This window comes from Coloeus monedula (assembly GCF_965178545.1).
Source record: "Coloeus monedula genome assembly, chromosome: 1".
Taxonomy (NCBI): domain Eukaryota; kingdom Metazoa; phylum Chordata; class Aves; order Passeriformes; family Corvidae; genus Coloeus; species Coloeus monedula.
This window is the reverse complement of record NC_138781.1, coordinates 16,593,182-16,609,371: the sequence shown is the minus strand read 5'-3', so window position 1 is coordinate 16,609,371 and position 16,190 is coordinate 16,593,182. Positions and strand designations below refer to the sequence as shown.

The window sequence follows — 16,190 nt, the reverse complement described above, 5'->3', positions numbered from 1 at the left end:
TTTATGAGGCAATCCAGAGAAACCTTTCTCTTCACAGAGTCCCACCAGCATAGCTGGGATTTCTCAAGAGAATGCCCAGGTGGCTCTGCGTGCAGGTTAGGTGACATCATTTATGTTTAGGTGAGGTATTTACTATACCCTTAGCAGGTTAACTGTTTTTCTAGAGTGAGGTCACTTTATTGTGGTCATTATAAGGAAAATGACAGTTGTATAAAGACTTACCTGAACTATTACCAAAAAGGTAAGTGACTGAAGCCTGTTGTTTCTTTTCTCTTGAAGTTCTAAGTGTCAGAAGTCCTACCCTGAGTCTTTAAGTCCCTTGGGCAGTGGCTTTTTGCTTATTGATAGCAACTTTGCTTTGTGTGAGAGGAAGAATTGTTGTAAGTAGTTTAAGCTAAGGTCATGCAAACCCTCAATTTCACACATCCAGTGGCACTTCTTCACATACCTGTGTGCAGAATTTCACAGAATTATCACTTAGCCTGACAGGACCTAGTGTTTCTCTATTCTCCAAAGGTGTTTGCAAATACGAGTTTTTATTTTTCTGCAACCAAAACGAGAGAGACAAATAAGAGAGGACCTCAGAAGTACAGAGACAGTAGAGAAAATAATGAACACAAAAGGTTTGGGGGCAGGGGAAAGGGAAAGAAATTTATTGGAATAGTGTGAGAAACAAATAAAATGACCTGGCTAAACTCGATAGAATATTTCCTAAAGACAGGACCTGCCAGCAACCTTAGTTCCCTTTTGTTTCACTCCTCCAAACCGTTGTTGTCAGAAGCCCATGGTGTCAGCTGCTCTGCAGTTTTCTCCCATGTTAACACATGCATTCTCTGTGCTTCCCCTAGTTTGCAGTGCCCTTCTGTGTCACAGACTCTCTGACATGGTTGCTTCTTTCAACCACAGGACCTTAACAGGAGAAAGATGCTTGGAAGAATGTGGCTGTAGCACAAAAATTTTGCAAGTTCTTATGCTCATTTCCTCTCCTTAAACTGGCAGTATTTGCTTACTGGCAAACACATTGCTCCATGCTCTTTGCTGGAGAGTGTGAATCCTGGTTTGTGTGGTTTTCAGTTCCCTCCTCACCATTGTCGGGTAGTTCTGGTTGGTTGTTTTTTTGTTTGGTTTTGGAGGGGGATATTTGGAGTGTGATATTTAGGGATTTTTAACAGTATGGTCAGCCTTGGTTTGTTCAGTGTTCATGAAACAAGTTCTGTAATGGAAAACGTCTCAGGGTACAGTAGATCTATAAAACCTTATCACTGTATCAAGCAGGGGGTCCTACTGAAAAACAGAACACTATCAGTGGCATGAAATACCTGTGTAAATATACATCATCTTGGGGTGTCTTTATTTTGAGAATGACCTAAAAATGGCATCTTTCCACTTACTGGATTTGCAGGGACCCTATTATCTAATGACTTGAGTTACTGCCACTTTTTGCCTTTGTTTTGTAGGAGAGGCTGAATGAAAAATGGCAGGGAATGAGAAGGATCCTGGAGTTTGTGTGTTTCCCCCTAAAATAGGCATGCCCTGATTTAGAATTAGTCTCACAAGATGCATGTAGGAAACTATTACAGATCTTTTTTTGCCTGCAGTGGGAAGAACCTTGCTTGAGACTTTGTGGAAATAGTAGTTTTAAAACCCCTTCAGATTAAATTGTCATATTTGATACAACATTCTGGAAACCAGACACATAAACCATGAGCATAGGGACATGACATTTTTACTCATTGTCAGAGATGAAATACACTATAGTGCAGAACTTTTCAGAACCTGCTTTTGAAATAACTGGTTTTGTGCTGTCTTCATACTACTGAAATATTTCAGTGTGTCAGTGAGTGTTGCCATTTACTGCTGCTTCCCAGCAGGAAATCCAGTCTGCTGACATAATTATTGAAAAAGGGAAACCCCAGAAGGAGAACACTGCATGAAAGAGGCTGGAGACCTTTTCAGTTTTTTGAAGGTAAGTTTTTCCCTGCTTAGTAAGAGTAGTTTATTTTGGAAAACTATTTACACTGAACTAGCACTGGATTGAATCACTAGTCCACATTAAGACTTACCTTCAAACAACCATGGAGGTTTCCAGCTCTTATTTTCTGTTGTGTAAAAGCCATATTTTCACAGCCTGTGAGGTACCCATTCATCCTGCTATTGTTCAGGATGTACAACTCCCACTGACAGCAGTGCAGAATTGTGTATAGAGGTAGGTGTCAGAACGCAGTGTTATGTCAGCAGACCGCAAGATGTTCTTTCATTTTGTGATTAATCACTACAATTTTATGGACATAGGCAGTGCAGGAAGGCTTTAAATTCCCTTCAGCTGAGCTCAAATTATCTTTCAGTTCTTTTTCTGTTCTGCTGGAAAAGAGTGTAATTTCTCTGTTGTCTGTATACCAGAAGTATGGTATCTATATATCAGAAGTAGTTTTTTTCTTTGGTTGTGGGTTTTGGGTTTTTTGTGTTATTGGTTTGTGGGGGAGCGGGTTTAAATGTGGTTTTGTTATACCTGTGAGGCAAGGCTGACTGGGATAGCCATTTCTGGGATCCTGCATGTAACCCATGTTGAAAACAGAAAAAGATGGATACTGGAAGAAGACAGGGGGGCAGCTGGATAGGAAGGGAGATGGTGTGAGCTATCTTGGCTCTTTTATGTGCTTTTTGCCAGTCTTGTTCTCTAGATAATTGCTTCAGTGTTCTTCCATTACCTTCTTTTCACCTAGTTTAAAAAATAAAGTAGGTGTGAACTACTGAGAGTTGAATCATCAGTGTTAGATTTTCCCAAAGACTGAGTTCCAATAAGTGTTAGGTAGTTGGTGTTTACAGTCCTAAAGTGGCTGTAGTATAATTCTAGTTAATTCCTCACGCTTCTGAAGAACCTCTGAGGTTTTAAGGTAATCAGATAACATAAAGGATAAGATCTGTAAGTTAATGTCTTTCAAAGGTAGAATACAGGTTTCTGTGTCTTCTGATCTCTCCAGCTTGCTGGTTAGTAGAGATATCCAGCTTTAGAGAGTTTGTGATGCCACATTTATAGGTAGAGCAACACAGAGATAAGGAAAACTTAAAACTCATCTATAGAGCTACCTGGCATTCTTTTCTGTGCTGTTTTCCAGATCTCAGTCTTGGAGTCAAGCATCCTTGATGCTGTACTATTTACTGCAGTCTGGATTTAGAGGGATTAAAGTCACTAATGCAGGAGTTTTGCAGTACTGTTAATGCAGCAATGCAGAAACAGGCCTAATAAGGATGGACACACTCCTCTCCACTTACTGTACTAATGTGATCTTATTTTCTCTTGTCTTCCTAATTCCAGGTTTGAAAGAAGGGGATCACACCATGAAAAAGCAGTGACAGCTGTTTTCAGAGAAACATTTTTGTTTGGTTTTTAATAGAGATTTTTTAGTGTGTTGCAGCGTATATAATTGATTTAATTATTTGACAGTTCTTGTTTTTTATTTTAGGGAGGTGCAAGCAAGCCAGCGGTCTGTGGCCATAATTGCTGAGATGATCCATACAGCCAGTCTAGTTCATGATGATGTTATTGATGATGCAGATTTTCGCAGAGGAAAAAGGACACTTAATCAAATCTGGGGAGAGAGGAAAGTGAGTTTGCTAATGTTTAAGACTTGCCTTTGAGCTTCAGAAGAGCACAAATACCTAGAGGTTTGTAACGTTACTATCCTTAGGTCTTGGGATATGTGAGAAAACATATGAAGAGGTGTGCACAGTTTGTGGGTGAGACAAATGTGCTTTCCTTTTCTGAACTGTTGGAAGCATTAGATAATGAATGAATAAAGTGTGTAAGTGTTGGGCCTGTTCAGCCTCAAGAAGAGACAACTGAGAGGGGCTCTCATCAGAAATATCTGAAAACAGTGTTAAGAAGATGGATCCAGGCTCTTCTCACTGGTGTCAAGTAATAGGACAAGAGGCTGTGGACAGAAACTGATGGACAGAAGTTCCACCTGAATACGAACAGATTGCCCAGAGAGGCTTTGGAGTCTCCCTCACTGGAGAAATTCAAGAACCACCTGGACACAATCCTGTGCCATGTGTTCTAGGATGACCCTGCTTGAGCAGGAAAGTTGGACCAGATGACCACTGTGGCCCCTTCCAACCTGACCCATTCTGTGATTATTACTGATTTTACATTCCCTATGCCATTCTCTGCAGTGCTGTTGAAATACTTTCAACTTGCACCTCTTCCTGAACACTTATCAGTGGGAATTTTTTTTGAAAGTGGTGTTTCTTCATAGAGCATTACAAGAAAGGTCTTCACCAGAAAATGCAAGGAAGGAACTTAGGGCAATTCAGAGTTCACATGGCGTAACAGCCACAATAGAATGGACAAATAGAGAAATAATGTTCAAAAAAGCTTCATAGGCAAACACATGTTCAGGTACTGCATACAGGGAGGACAGTGCTTATACAGAAAAATATAAACAGCACTATAAGATAGGGATTAAAAACTAACTCAGATTTTTGGTTATGTGTTTTTTCTCTCTTAAAATGAGATATTTGTGCTTTATGTAGGAAAGTTACGTGATGTGAGTAGATCTGACAAATAAAGGAAATTGTACTGTCTGTAGTAACACGGGAAAAGACTTAAGGTATCAACTTTTTGTTGTTGTTCTTAGGCTGTTCTAGCTGGTGACTTCATCCTCTCAGCTGCTTCTGTAGCTTTAGCACGAATTGGAAATACTACTATCATCTCTGTTCTAACTCAGGTGATTGAAGATCTGGTGCGTGGTAAGATCTTTTCCTATTTTTACCTTCCAGTTTGTTTGCCTAAGCAGTAAACCCACAAATAAAACCTCCCATCTGTGCAACTTTTTAGGTGAATTCCTCCAGCTGGGTTCCAAGGAAAACGAGAATGAGAGATTTGCTCACTACCTCGAGAAGACTTTTAAGAAGACAGCGAGCCTGATAGCAAACAGTTGTAAAGCAGTATGTACGTCTGTCTCTTCTGAAGTTAGCATACCATACTGTAAGCTTCACAGCTGAACTCCTAGTATTGCTGTTTGCTCTGGAGACCCTCCAAAGCAAACCCTTGAAATGGTATTCTGCCAGAATGTGAATGGGTTTGACATTGTGAATTACATCACAGTTCAGCTGTGTAGCCTCCAATATTGGTTTTCACTTTTTCTTTGCATTTTTTATTTGTACACAGATTTATTGTTATTCTTACTTGAATCAAAATAAGGTTCAAATAATCAAAACAGTAACAGTCTTTAATTTATGAAATTCTGCAACTTTGAGACAGTGGTTTTAATCTCAGTTGATAATTTTTGAGCCTGTAGTTTGATTTTAAATAATCTTTGGCATCTGGCCCTACTCATTAGTGTTGAGGGAGACCTTAAATGGTAACAGTGGGAGGAAACAATTAATTCACAGAATCAGAGAGTATGCTGAGTTGGAAGGGGCCCATCAGGATCATCAAGTTCAACTCCTGGCCCTGCACAGGACACCCCAAGAGTCACACCATGTACCTGAGAGCATTGTCCAAACACTTCCTGAACTGTGTCAGGTTTAGTGCTGTGACCACTTCCCTGGGGAGCCTTTTCCAGTGCCCAGCCACCCTCTGGGTGAAAACGTTTTCCTGGTATCTCTACATCACATTGTAAAAAACGAGAAGCATGTACTTCTTGATTTGTTTGGGGGTTTTGATGATCAGTTGCTTTATCCAACCTTGTCACTCGGTTCTGTTACTTGATTACAAAAAGATCCAATTCAAGAGGATGTTCTTACTCAAAAATAGATGTTCAGTTTTAGTGCAGAAAATTGAGGTGGGTAATAATCTCAAAAAAAGGGTTATCTCCCCAAAAGAGAGTTTTGGTTATTCTTTTTAGTGAAAGGCAGTATAGCTGATGGATTCTATAGCAAGACAGAGTTCTAAGAGAATTAGACTAAAAATCTGTGCTAATGTTAATCATCTTCCTTTGTTCTCAGAGAACTGGTATGCTTGTGCAGCAGCAGTTGAAAATTGCTTATATCAAAAGGATGACATATAATGAGACACACAGATTTTGGGGGAGGGAAAATATGTTTCATTCTAGTTGGAGGAAAGAAATGAAGTCTTCTGGATTGCTCATATTAATGGCAGTCTGACCCTGACAATTTTCTCCTGCAAATGTTCTTTTGTATCAGTAGGCACTTGGACTAGTAATTCTGCTACCCCAAAAAAACATACACACGTTTTTATATTCATTTTGACAGTCTGCCTAAAAGAATCTTTGCAGATAGAAAAAAATCACCTTCTCACTGTGTGGATTCTCCTTACAAATGTGTTAATTTAAGATTTTTCCTTTTTGCGGCTTGCAAGAGTTAAGGATTTAAGCACTTCCCTCAGGATTGAGGCTGTGATGGTGGTGAAGGGGATGTTTGGCTGCTTTTTTTCTAGTGGCTGGTTTGAGTTGTTACATTGCTGAATTGCTGGAATTTTATATGCCGTAAAATTTGTGTTAGAAAGGAAAACTGAGAGAGAAGGTCTGTCTTCATGGCAAATCCTTACTTGCTGCACCCAGTACTAATGAGTTGAATATGCATGTTTCCCTCAGGTTCTTTCTGCATGGACTAGGAGAGCTCTATCGATAGCAGTTAAAAGGGATTTTTTTGTTGTTTGGTTGCGATTTGGGGGGGTTTTTGTGCGTGTGGGTGTTGAGATCTTTTTGTTTAGATGGCTTTGGCTACTGAGGAAATGGAATCAGAAGGGAGTTCTGTTTTCTGTAGCAAAAATGATAGGCAGGTGTCTTGGTTTTGGAGACAAAACTTCAGGAGGAAACACTCCGGAATGAGTGTCTCCTCCGAAGGGGAAAGGGCCTCCCCTTTTCCTCCACCAGTAAGACAAGCGGGTCACAGCAAGTGAAAGTGGAAAAAACAAAACTGTTTATTAACACCAAACAAAACAGGGTAGAACAGGGGAAAAAAACCCCTCAAAATAAACAAATTCCCAGAGAGGGAACAGACACCCGGGCTCGGACCAGCCGGGGCCACCCCCGGGGCCCCCGGACCAGCGAGGAGGGAAGGGAGGCAGTGAGGCAAGGAGAAGGAAAGGGAAAAAGAACAAGACAGACCAACAGAACCTTTTTCCAGCTAGCCGGAACACAACAGAAACCAAAAGCAGAGCGCAGCGGCCCCGGCGCGCTCCCTCCCGAGCCCCCGAGCCGCTTCCGAGCCGTGCAAGGCCCGCTCGGGGCTCCGGCCCCGCCCGCCGGGCCCGTCCTGAAGGCGCAGCGTCTTCGGGCTTGGAGCGGACGGGCGAGGGGTAAAGCGGCTTCACAGCCCAGGACAGCAGGATCGTCAGTTCTAGCTCCAAAGGAAATTCACTTAGGGAATCAAGAGTATTCATATCTTGTTTCCAGGGACAAAAGTAAGGAGAGATTATGGGTTTTTAAAGCAGTTCAGTTCCTGTTAATGATAGGGAAAAAACTGATTTGTTGCTGTGGTTAAATAAATTTAAGTATTAACTGGAAAGAAGATGTCGGACAGGTGGCACCTTAGAATTCCACAGTGCTATGCTTTAGAGATGGAAGAGTAGAGTATTCCTGGAAAAATGTCTAAACAAGACATACACTGTAATAGATTCTGTACTATCAAAGCATTACTGCATTTAAATCAAAATCCTTTAAGTTAGGACTTGGGGAAAGAACAGTCTGTTCAAGATGTTAAGAGCCATCCCAGTCTCTGGTCTATTTCTACAATAGTTCTGCATGGGGGAGTGTTACCAAAGTTTCAATCGAAGTAAAAGGAAACAGTGGTAGATGTCCCAGAGTCATTGAAGCCTTAGTTACTGCAAGGCATTTTTCAGAGAAACATGAGGTGACTTCAGTTCAAGAATTCAGAAACAATAAAGCTGAAGTGGAATTTCTGTTTAGTCATCAGGCCAGCTGGAGATAGCAAAATAACTTGGGCAGGTTTTCTGTTCTTTTTAAACCCTGCTGTAATGTGAGTTCCAGAGCCTCGTACAGCTGTTTATATTTTGCACAGTATACTTTCAGTGAGGGATTAAATCATGCTTGCTTTGAGGTAAATGTAAAGGTGCACTAGAGATTCTTGGTTTCTGTATTAGAAGGAAGCTTGTGCCTCCATCACCCCCTCCTCAAGAGTAGTTCCCAGGAAGGTTTGAGGAGCCTGGAGGGAGTCAACAGCATTCCCTGCAGCAGTGAAGGATGAACACGAGGAGGGTGCATTGCTGGCATTGCAGCAGCACTGCCGGGGCAGTGGCTGTGAGACCACAGGGCACAAGCTCAGAGTGGGATTTTTCTTCCTTGGAGATGCTCAGAAACCAACTGGACACAGCTTTGAGAAACCTGATCTAACTGTGAAGGAAACACTCCTTGGAGCAGAGATGACTCTCAGAGTTTCCTTCCAACCTAAACTATTCAGTGATTCTCCTGGAAAGAGGAACACTGCTCCAGTCTAGAAAAACGGTGGTGGATGAGCCAGGAATGAGAAGGCAGGAATCTGACTGCTTCTGGAGAGGAGAAAGACTGGTAAGGGGGAAGATTTTAGAGCCTGTTCCTTTCCATGGAGTCCACAAATCTAGGAGTGCAAGAACAAACATCACTTGTAGTGTTTATTTAAGCATGTTCTGGCCCAGCAGCAGTTTTTCCTCTCTGACCTACAGACTACTGGTAGAGATGTGCAAGTGCTTTCAACTCCAGCTGCCATATTGTCACATATTAAATATCAGAGCAGGATGTATCTACCCAGAGCTGATGATGCATTTTATGGATGTGAAATTCAGTAAAAAGGCAAAATTGGTTTATAGTCTCTCATATAACAGAAACAACTTTTTATTGAAAAAGGTGTGTTTGAAATAACACCAAGCAAATTATCTTGTTTTGTTGAATTCAAAGAACCTTTCTAAAGAATTTGTTCACTTGGTATTAGGAAGGATTTTCCATCATGATTTAGTGGAGGACAGGCTTGAATTCGTCATCAACCAGTCATACCTGTTTGGGGAGCTGTAGGATGTTTTTAAAGGGGGAGCTTTATTATTTAAACACGTCATTGCATTGACTTCGTTATCCTGATTTGTATTTGCTGTTATCCCAGGACGTTATCCCAGTCCAGCTCCAGTTAAGCTCCATGTGGGAGTGACAGGCTGCCTGGCTGCAGCCTGGCCAGTGTCCAGCTGGGGGCAACAATCTGCAAGAGCAGTTGGAGAAAATTGCATCCTGGAGGAACTGCCTGGTAGATACAACCCAGTCATTGCAGGTTTATGATCTGGTCGTGGTCAGAGGGTTGCTCACTTGAGGATGACTGGCAAATCAAATCTCCTGCATTTAAAAATTTTTTTTGGTATTTTATTTGTCTATGAACAAGAAATGATACTTCAGATTGAATGAGGAAGCTGTTTACCTGGCACTTCCTCTCACCCTCTGCCAGCTCTGCCACTCTGACCCTCTGCCATTAACTGAGGTTTTGTGACTGAATTCCATATTTTAATCCTCCACATGGAATGGAATGTGGCAGTAGGTAAGGATTTCATTGAAACAGGGTAGATGCAGTCCCCCTGCCATGCTGATACTATGTGATTTATATTACAGAAGCAACTAAAAGTTTGCATCGTACAGCAGTGGATGTTAGGTCTTCAGGCAAATACTGCTGTTTAAGAGGCAAGCATCAAAAGGAGGATAAAAGGGCAAAATGTTCTACTTTGATAGTCCCTGGCAAAATCTATTTAAATATCTCATTTTAGCAGTTCGCACTGTTTAATAGCCTTCAGGATTTTATATGATTATTAGAGATAGCATTATTTTCGTGCTAGTGTCCTCCTCTTTTAAATCAAAGTGGGGAATGTATGATGCTGTTAAGTCCTCAGTCATCCAGATTCCTCCAGGGTTTAGTTAGTATCCGCAGATGCAGGTTATGACTGGGAAGTGTTCTGATGCTCAGATGTGAAGTGCACTGATGTATGAAATAATGTCTCATTTTGTGCAAGTTGTATCACATTTATTAGGATATAATGTTGTTTCTTATGTCCATCTTCATGTTCACCTTCAAAGCTACTACTGGACTCACTTTTAATTTGTGCTTGGTTTTGGGGTTGGAGTTTTTTTTGATGATCCTACCTTACATAGTCTTAAAGAGGAATTTAGATAGATATATATAGAGAGAGACACACACACACATACACATCTATTTTTCTATTTTGTGGTTTTCCTAGCATATATTTTTAGTCTTAAGTAAAATGTCTCTTCACTCGTTGTGTTAGTCACAGCAGATTTGTAACGCCTGCAATAAACCAGGGTGGATTTTTGTCCCGTTAGTAATTGGTTTATTGAAGGTTGAAATAAATCTGAGTACTTAAATTTAACCAACCTCATTTTGCAAAATGTATAATCAGTACATAAATGCAAAAGCATAAATGCCCTTACTTTGAGGCAAGATACTAATTCTCAAACCTTAGTTATTGTCCTGTATTTTAGTTTTATGGAGTTTATTCAGCAAAATTTCAGTCTATCGAGTAGTTGATTGTACATTCAAGTAAAATATTTTGTTTGTCTCAGTTTAGTGACACCTTTGTCAGCTTGATGTGCTTTCTCCATTTGCTGTCTTTTTTTTGCCACTAGTTGTCCCTCAGTACCTTTGCCTGCAAACTCATCAACTCATCTTCCTGAGCAAGTCAGATACAGTTAACATCACCTTAAAAATAATCTTCCTTATCTCAACTGCCCCCCCTGTACTGGGTTCAACACATCCAGTTTTGTGATCTTTTATGAGACATGTAATGTCCATTATCTGTTGTCTGACCTCCAGTTATCCCCTGGCTGATTTATGTATGTAATTAGCTTAATTAACCCATCACTGGACTGTATATGACAACTGTGCTGCGTTTGAAGTGCATCCACATTTCTTCTCTCTTTATTCTTGCATTATAATTTCTAAGCCTGATAAATATTTAACGAAGCTAATCTCTTTGCAGACTTGAATGTAGTTTCAATACTGCACTGCTGTTCAGCCTTGTTTTCTGGTAAGCTTGGCTAGTCGTGTGTCTCCATGAACAAAGATAAGCCAAAATGTGCGCAAGTCAGGCTTTTTGCCTTTCCCAGATCCCTCCTGCCTGTGCTGGCTGTGTCACACCTATGTTCAGGGGCTAAAAGTGGATGCTAACCAAAGCCTTCTATTGACTTGTGTTTTTTGCCTTTTCAGGTTTCAATTCTAGGCTGCCCTGATCCCAAAGTTCATGAGATTGCATACCAGTACGGAAAAAACGTTGGCATAGCTTTTCAGGTAGTGTTTTTGTTGAACGAAATGGAATCTAAAATCTAAACTTCTTCAAAGTGCCTTAGAAATCAGTCGGCTGCCTTAATCCTTCCTACAAATCTTGTCTTTAACAAGGATTATTCTGTATTTAGCTATAATTTTTAAAAAAGAAATTTTAAACAATCTGTATGTTCGTTTTTTCCAGCTGATAGATGACGTGCTGGATTTTACATCATGTGCCGACCATCTGGGAAAACCAACAGCAGCAGATATCAAGCTTGGATTAGCCACAGGCCCTGTCTTGTTTGCTTGTCGACAGGTAAGTCAGCAGGAAGCGGTCTCAAAATAAAAAGCGTCAACTGCTCCTCACAGGACCAGCTGAAACACATCAAATCTCCAGTGTCAGTGATGAGCAGGGCCTGGGCACATGTGAAAAATCAGTACATTCAAGATCAGATGGATTCTGTGCACACAGAAATCAGAGAAACAGAACTTCCTGCACAAGTCTACTTACTGTTAGGCTCTTGTAGGTATTCAGAGTGTTTTAGCATGTTTTCTGTAGGTTATTCCTAAGTAGCTTTTTGCTTGTGTTCTCTCCTGAGACAACTTGTTCTTCCCAGGCTTGACTATGTATGTAGGCTTTTTTGCCTAGTTCTGGGCTTTGTATTCATCTGGGCCCAAGAATAGAAATCCCTGCCTTGCATTTAGGTGGGTACCTTTATTTACTGGATTTGATCTCTTCATGTCTTTGTCCTTGAGTATTATCCAGTTACAGTCATGGGTAGCTTTCCTGTCTGAAGACTGGAGAAGAGAAAAAGGACTGTCATAAATAAAAAAAAGCTTAAAATTGGTTAAGGTTTTCAGTGCCTTAAAAATTACTTGGAGGAGCAGAATGAAAACAGAAGTGTGAGCAGCATTAAAAGAACCTTAAAATTGGTGCTAATCCATGAACAGGAAAGCTGGTTTAATTCCTTGCTTGAGTGTCTTGTTCACCAGAGGCAAGCAGATTTGGGACTTAATAAGCAGTCCTTCTACCAGGCTTCACAGTGTGATACAAAAACTGGCACCATTAGTTCCAGCAGAGCTCTCATCTCTGATCTCTCAGTGGACTTGCTTAGAGCTTGACATGGGAAAAGTTTTAAATCATTTAAAAAAAACAACTTTGACATTTACTTCCCCCTCTTAAAGAGCCTGGGGTGGGGGGAGGTGGAGCATGCACATCTGTTTGCTTCCTTATCCTTCAGGCATTTACAAGGAGCTGTATCTCAGGAAGGACAGGGGAGCACAGAGTATCAGCCAGCTGACTGATACTGACTTTAAGGCAGATGAATGCACATTGAGAACAACCTTCTCCATGTCCTCAGTGTCTCCCCACGTACTCATCTGGGGGATTCACAAGCATGTTCTTGAATCATTATTTCAGAATTGTGTCATCAGCAATTGGAACCATCCAAAGAACAGTGAGACACTCAGGTAGAGAGAGAGGATGGAATTATGAAACTGGTTTTGTGTTTGGCTGATGCCATGTGCAGAGGGAAACAAGGCGTGTTGCAAATACCGAATTTTGACAGAGAATGGGTGACACTGATTGTGTTGTAGGTGTTGAATATTCCAGTTTTTAAATTAAAACTATTGTTTATTAATTTGTTTAGGTTGTCTGTCTCTGACTTTGAACTTCATCTATCTTTTAATTAGCTTTACAAGATAAATTAGTTCATAATATAGAAATACAAGAAAAGAAAATGTCAGCCCTATTTTAAAATCTTGTTCTTTGTAGGTCACTTTAAAATGCTTTTCCTTATTTATATCTTTGATAGATGGGAAGTATACATTTTTGCATTGAAAGATAACTTGACCATCTTACAAAGTTTTCTGCGTTAACCAGAAGGCTTCTTTGCTGAAAATTTCCTGCTGTTTTCAAGAAACTGGAAGAACAGCACTACAGACTTAACTGATACATAAACAAAGCACAAGTGCTAAAAAATGTGGAGCTTCAACAGACACTTACCTGTGCTGCTACTAAAATATATTTAATATATTTGTATCTGAATAAATTTCATTATTTGTATCCAAAATAATTATATTTTGGACTTGAAGACAGTCCAAAATACAATTATTAATTATAGGCTGTCTTTTCTCTTCAGATTAGTTTTACTGCTATCCTTTCATGTAGCTGGTACTACTCGAGTTGTCTTCCTGACAAACATTCTTTAGTTTCTAATGTGCTCTGGATCTTCAATGACAGATGCTTTTTCTTCCTATCCTCTCCCCTCCCTCTGAAATACATCTTTGTGCATTAGAATATAAAAGAGAAAAAAATGTTTAGCTTGATATGAAACCTATTTATTCAGTATTTAAAGTTAGGTCACTCAGTAAAAAAAAACACCAAACCCATCCCATTTATTTTTTTAAGGAAATTCACTAGTGTAAAAGCTACTCTTAAGCTAGTTGAGCTGAAGAATGAGGGTTTATTTTTATTACAAGCATTCCTGTGAAATGCTGATGTGTTGCCCACTAACTGTGCAGAGCTGCTAATAACAGCTCTGCCTTACAAGTTTGGGGATTTTCATGTCCTTTAGTGCTTAAATATAAAAAATGATCCCATATGCATCCTATATAATTGTAAATATGAATAATGTGGAAACGGATTGCATGACACTGCAATTAAACTGTCAGTACCCGCGAAGGAAGCTAGGATCTAGAAAAAGCCATGACTTTCTTCTTTTAGATGAAGTATGAGTCACCACTGAACTTCTGAATGTATCTCCAAGACTATGTATGAGTAAAAGGAAAATGTCACAGCACTGAGGGGTGCTACATGTTTGTAGCTGAACAAGGTTGTAAAGCTGCAGTTTCAGGACCAAAGGTGTGCAAGGAAAGCAGATCATTTTTTAGAAGTGTATGGCAGTAACATCATCTCTGTTTGACTAATCCTTTCAGGCAAGATGAACAAACAGCTCTTTCCCTTAAAAAGAATTCTTCTGTGGAGTAGCAGCCTTGAGTTGTGGCCTTACTTTGTTAAGCACTAGGTTTTTCTGGTTTTAGGCTGTCTGAGGAAAGAGGCTGCATATTTAAATAAGTTATGTGAATTTCTCAAGACAGCTGACTTGAGTTACCTACTTGATTTGTAAGGAATTGAGCATGCAGTGCTAACTACAAATGCTACTTGACTGAAAATAAAATACCTTATAGTTGTCATTTTTCTCTAATTTTAAAAAAAATTGTGTATATAAAATACCAGCACAGCGGAAAACCTAAGAGGATGTAACAGCCAAAGTTACCATGAGGGGGTTTTAGAAGTTGAACTGTACAATGTTGCAACAACAAACATCTTGGGTTCTTTTGTATGTGTGGGGGAACAGGTGCTTCTTCTAGGAGTGCCAACACTAACCATCACTTGTGATAGAAGAATTTCTGATGGCAGTTATATACCAGGTGGTAGCCACATCAGAAATTGCCACACTGGAGCATCTGCTTAACATGATAAAATGGCAGGTGCTGACTTCTACTTCTGCCGACTTCTGGCTACAGCCAGCAGAGCCAAATGGTTGAAGTTTTAAATGCTTGGGCTCTGCTACACTATAGTCCTGTGCAGACTACAAGTATGAACCTAAAGCTAGACCTGTAGCAACAACAGTGATTGAGGAAGAGGGCTGTACTTTGGTGTTGTTCTGACCTTAGCATGGCAGGCGGCTACATAGAAAACAACTCAAAAGCAAGTACAAACCCTTCTCCCTTTGTGCTTAGTTTCCAGAAATGAATGCTATGATAATGAGGAGATTCAGTAAGCCAGGAGATGTTGAACGGGCATGGAAGTATGTGTTGCAGGTAAGACTGATACGAAATATTGCTGCTGTCCCTGCTGCTCAGCCTGAAATTCATTGTCCCTGAAGTAAAATATGTCAAATACCTGCTGAGTAGCATGCAATGTACAATGCCAAGTTAGAACTCCCCTGCTCTCCTACTGGTATAGTGTTTTAGCAGAAATGCTAGGTACTGAAGAGCTTTTTTTTTTTTTTTCCCCCTACAGTGGCATAAAATCCACACAATAATAAGTAAAAAGCTCATGCATGAACTCAGTTCCTTCAGCTGGGGCATAGCTGTATCCAAGAGCTGGTATAAGAGGCACATAATTACCAGTCAGTCTTTTAACTGCAATGCACACCCCATACCAGTTTTAATTGACTCAGTCCTTTTTGACCAGAGTAATGGTCTGTGCAAAATTAGTACCTATTTTTCAGCATAGCATGGGGTTTTTGTGCATCTCTACTTAGGGCAGGAGGGGAAGGGCTAAACCATTAATTTCTAGTTTGTTATTAATACCAGTGCTTTTTTGTAAGTCACTTACATTTAACATGGATGAGTTTTAGTACCTTGACAGTTTGGGGAAGGTAGGTAGGCTTCCCTGATTACAGAATGAATCCTCTTCCTTTCCCTTCAGAATATAATGTGCTAGGGTACCTACTGACCTTAAAACTTGCCCCTGCCTCTTCCAGTCACAAAGGCAGGAGGAGGCTGATCAGTTCTCTGTTTCCTTTCTCTCTCTCCTTCCATCAGAGTGATGGTGTGCAGCAAACGACCTACCTCGCCCAGCGCTACTGCCACGCCGCGACGCGCGAGATCCGCAAGCTGCGGCCGTCCCCCGAGAGAGAGGCCCTCGTGCACCTGACAGAAATGGTTCTCCTGCGAGACAAGTGAGAGAACTCCTCTTCCACTCGTTCTGGCAGCTACTTACCAGACTGTGCCTAAATTTATTTCAAATGTTATTTGCTTCCAACACAAGCTACCAAAAATTATTTTTTTAAAAAAAAACCTCCCCTTTTTTTTAAGTTCTATTTTCTTTTTTTTTTTAAACAAAAGTTTAGAGTGTTTTACTGCAGGAAGCAATGCAATTCAGAGCAAATCAAACTGTGCTGTACAATTGTTTTAGCGGGGGCTATTGATTGTGGGGGATGGGGAAGATGTTTACATGTTGATGC

The 16,190-nt window shown here is 40.4% G+C and overlaps 1 protein-coding gene across 1 annotated transcript in view; it reads left to right on the top strand.

Annotated features, from left to right (window-relative positions):
* The window catches only part of PDSS1 (decaprenyl diphosphate synthase subunit 1), a gene marked incomplete at its 5' end in the record, with an annotated part of 22,791 nt that extends 6,601 nt beyond the window's left edge, over positions 1-16,190 (top strand). Inside the window, 7 exon segments of the mRNA XM_082302585.1 lie at positions 3,465-3,606; positions 4,638-4,749; positions 4,838-4,947; positions 11,158-11,238; positions 11,417-11,530; positions 14,959-15,039; positions 15,769-16,190. Coding sequence (XP_082158711.1) covers positions 3,465-3,606; positions 4,638-4,749; positions 4,838-4,947; positions 11,158-11,238; positions 11,417-11,530; positions 14,959-15,039; positions 15,769-15,909 — 781 coding nt within the window. The 3' untranslated portion in view covers positions 15,910-16,190.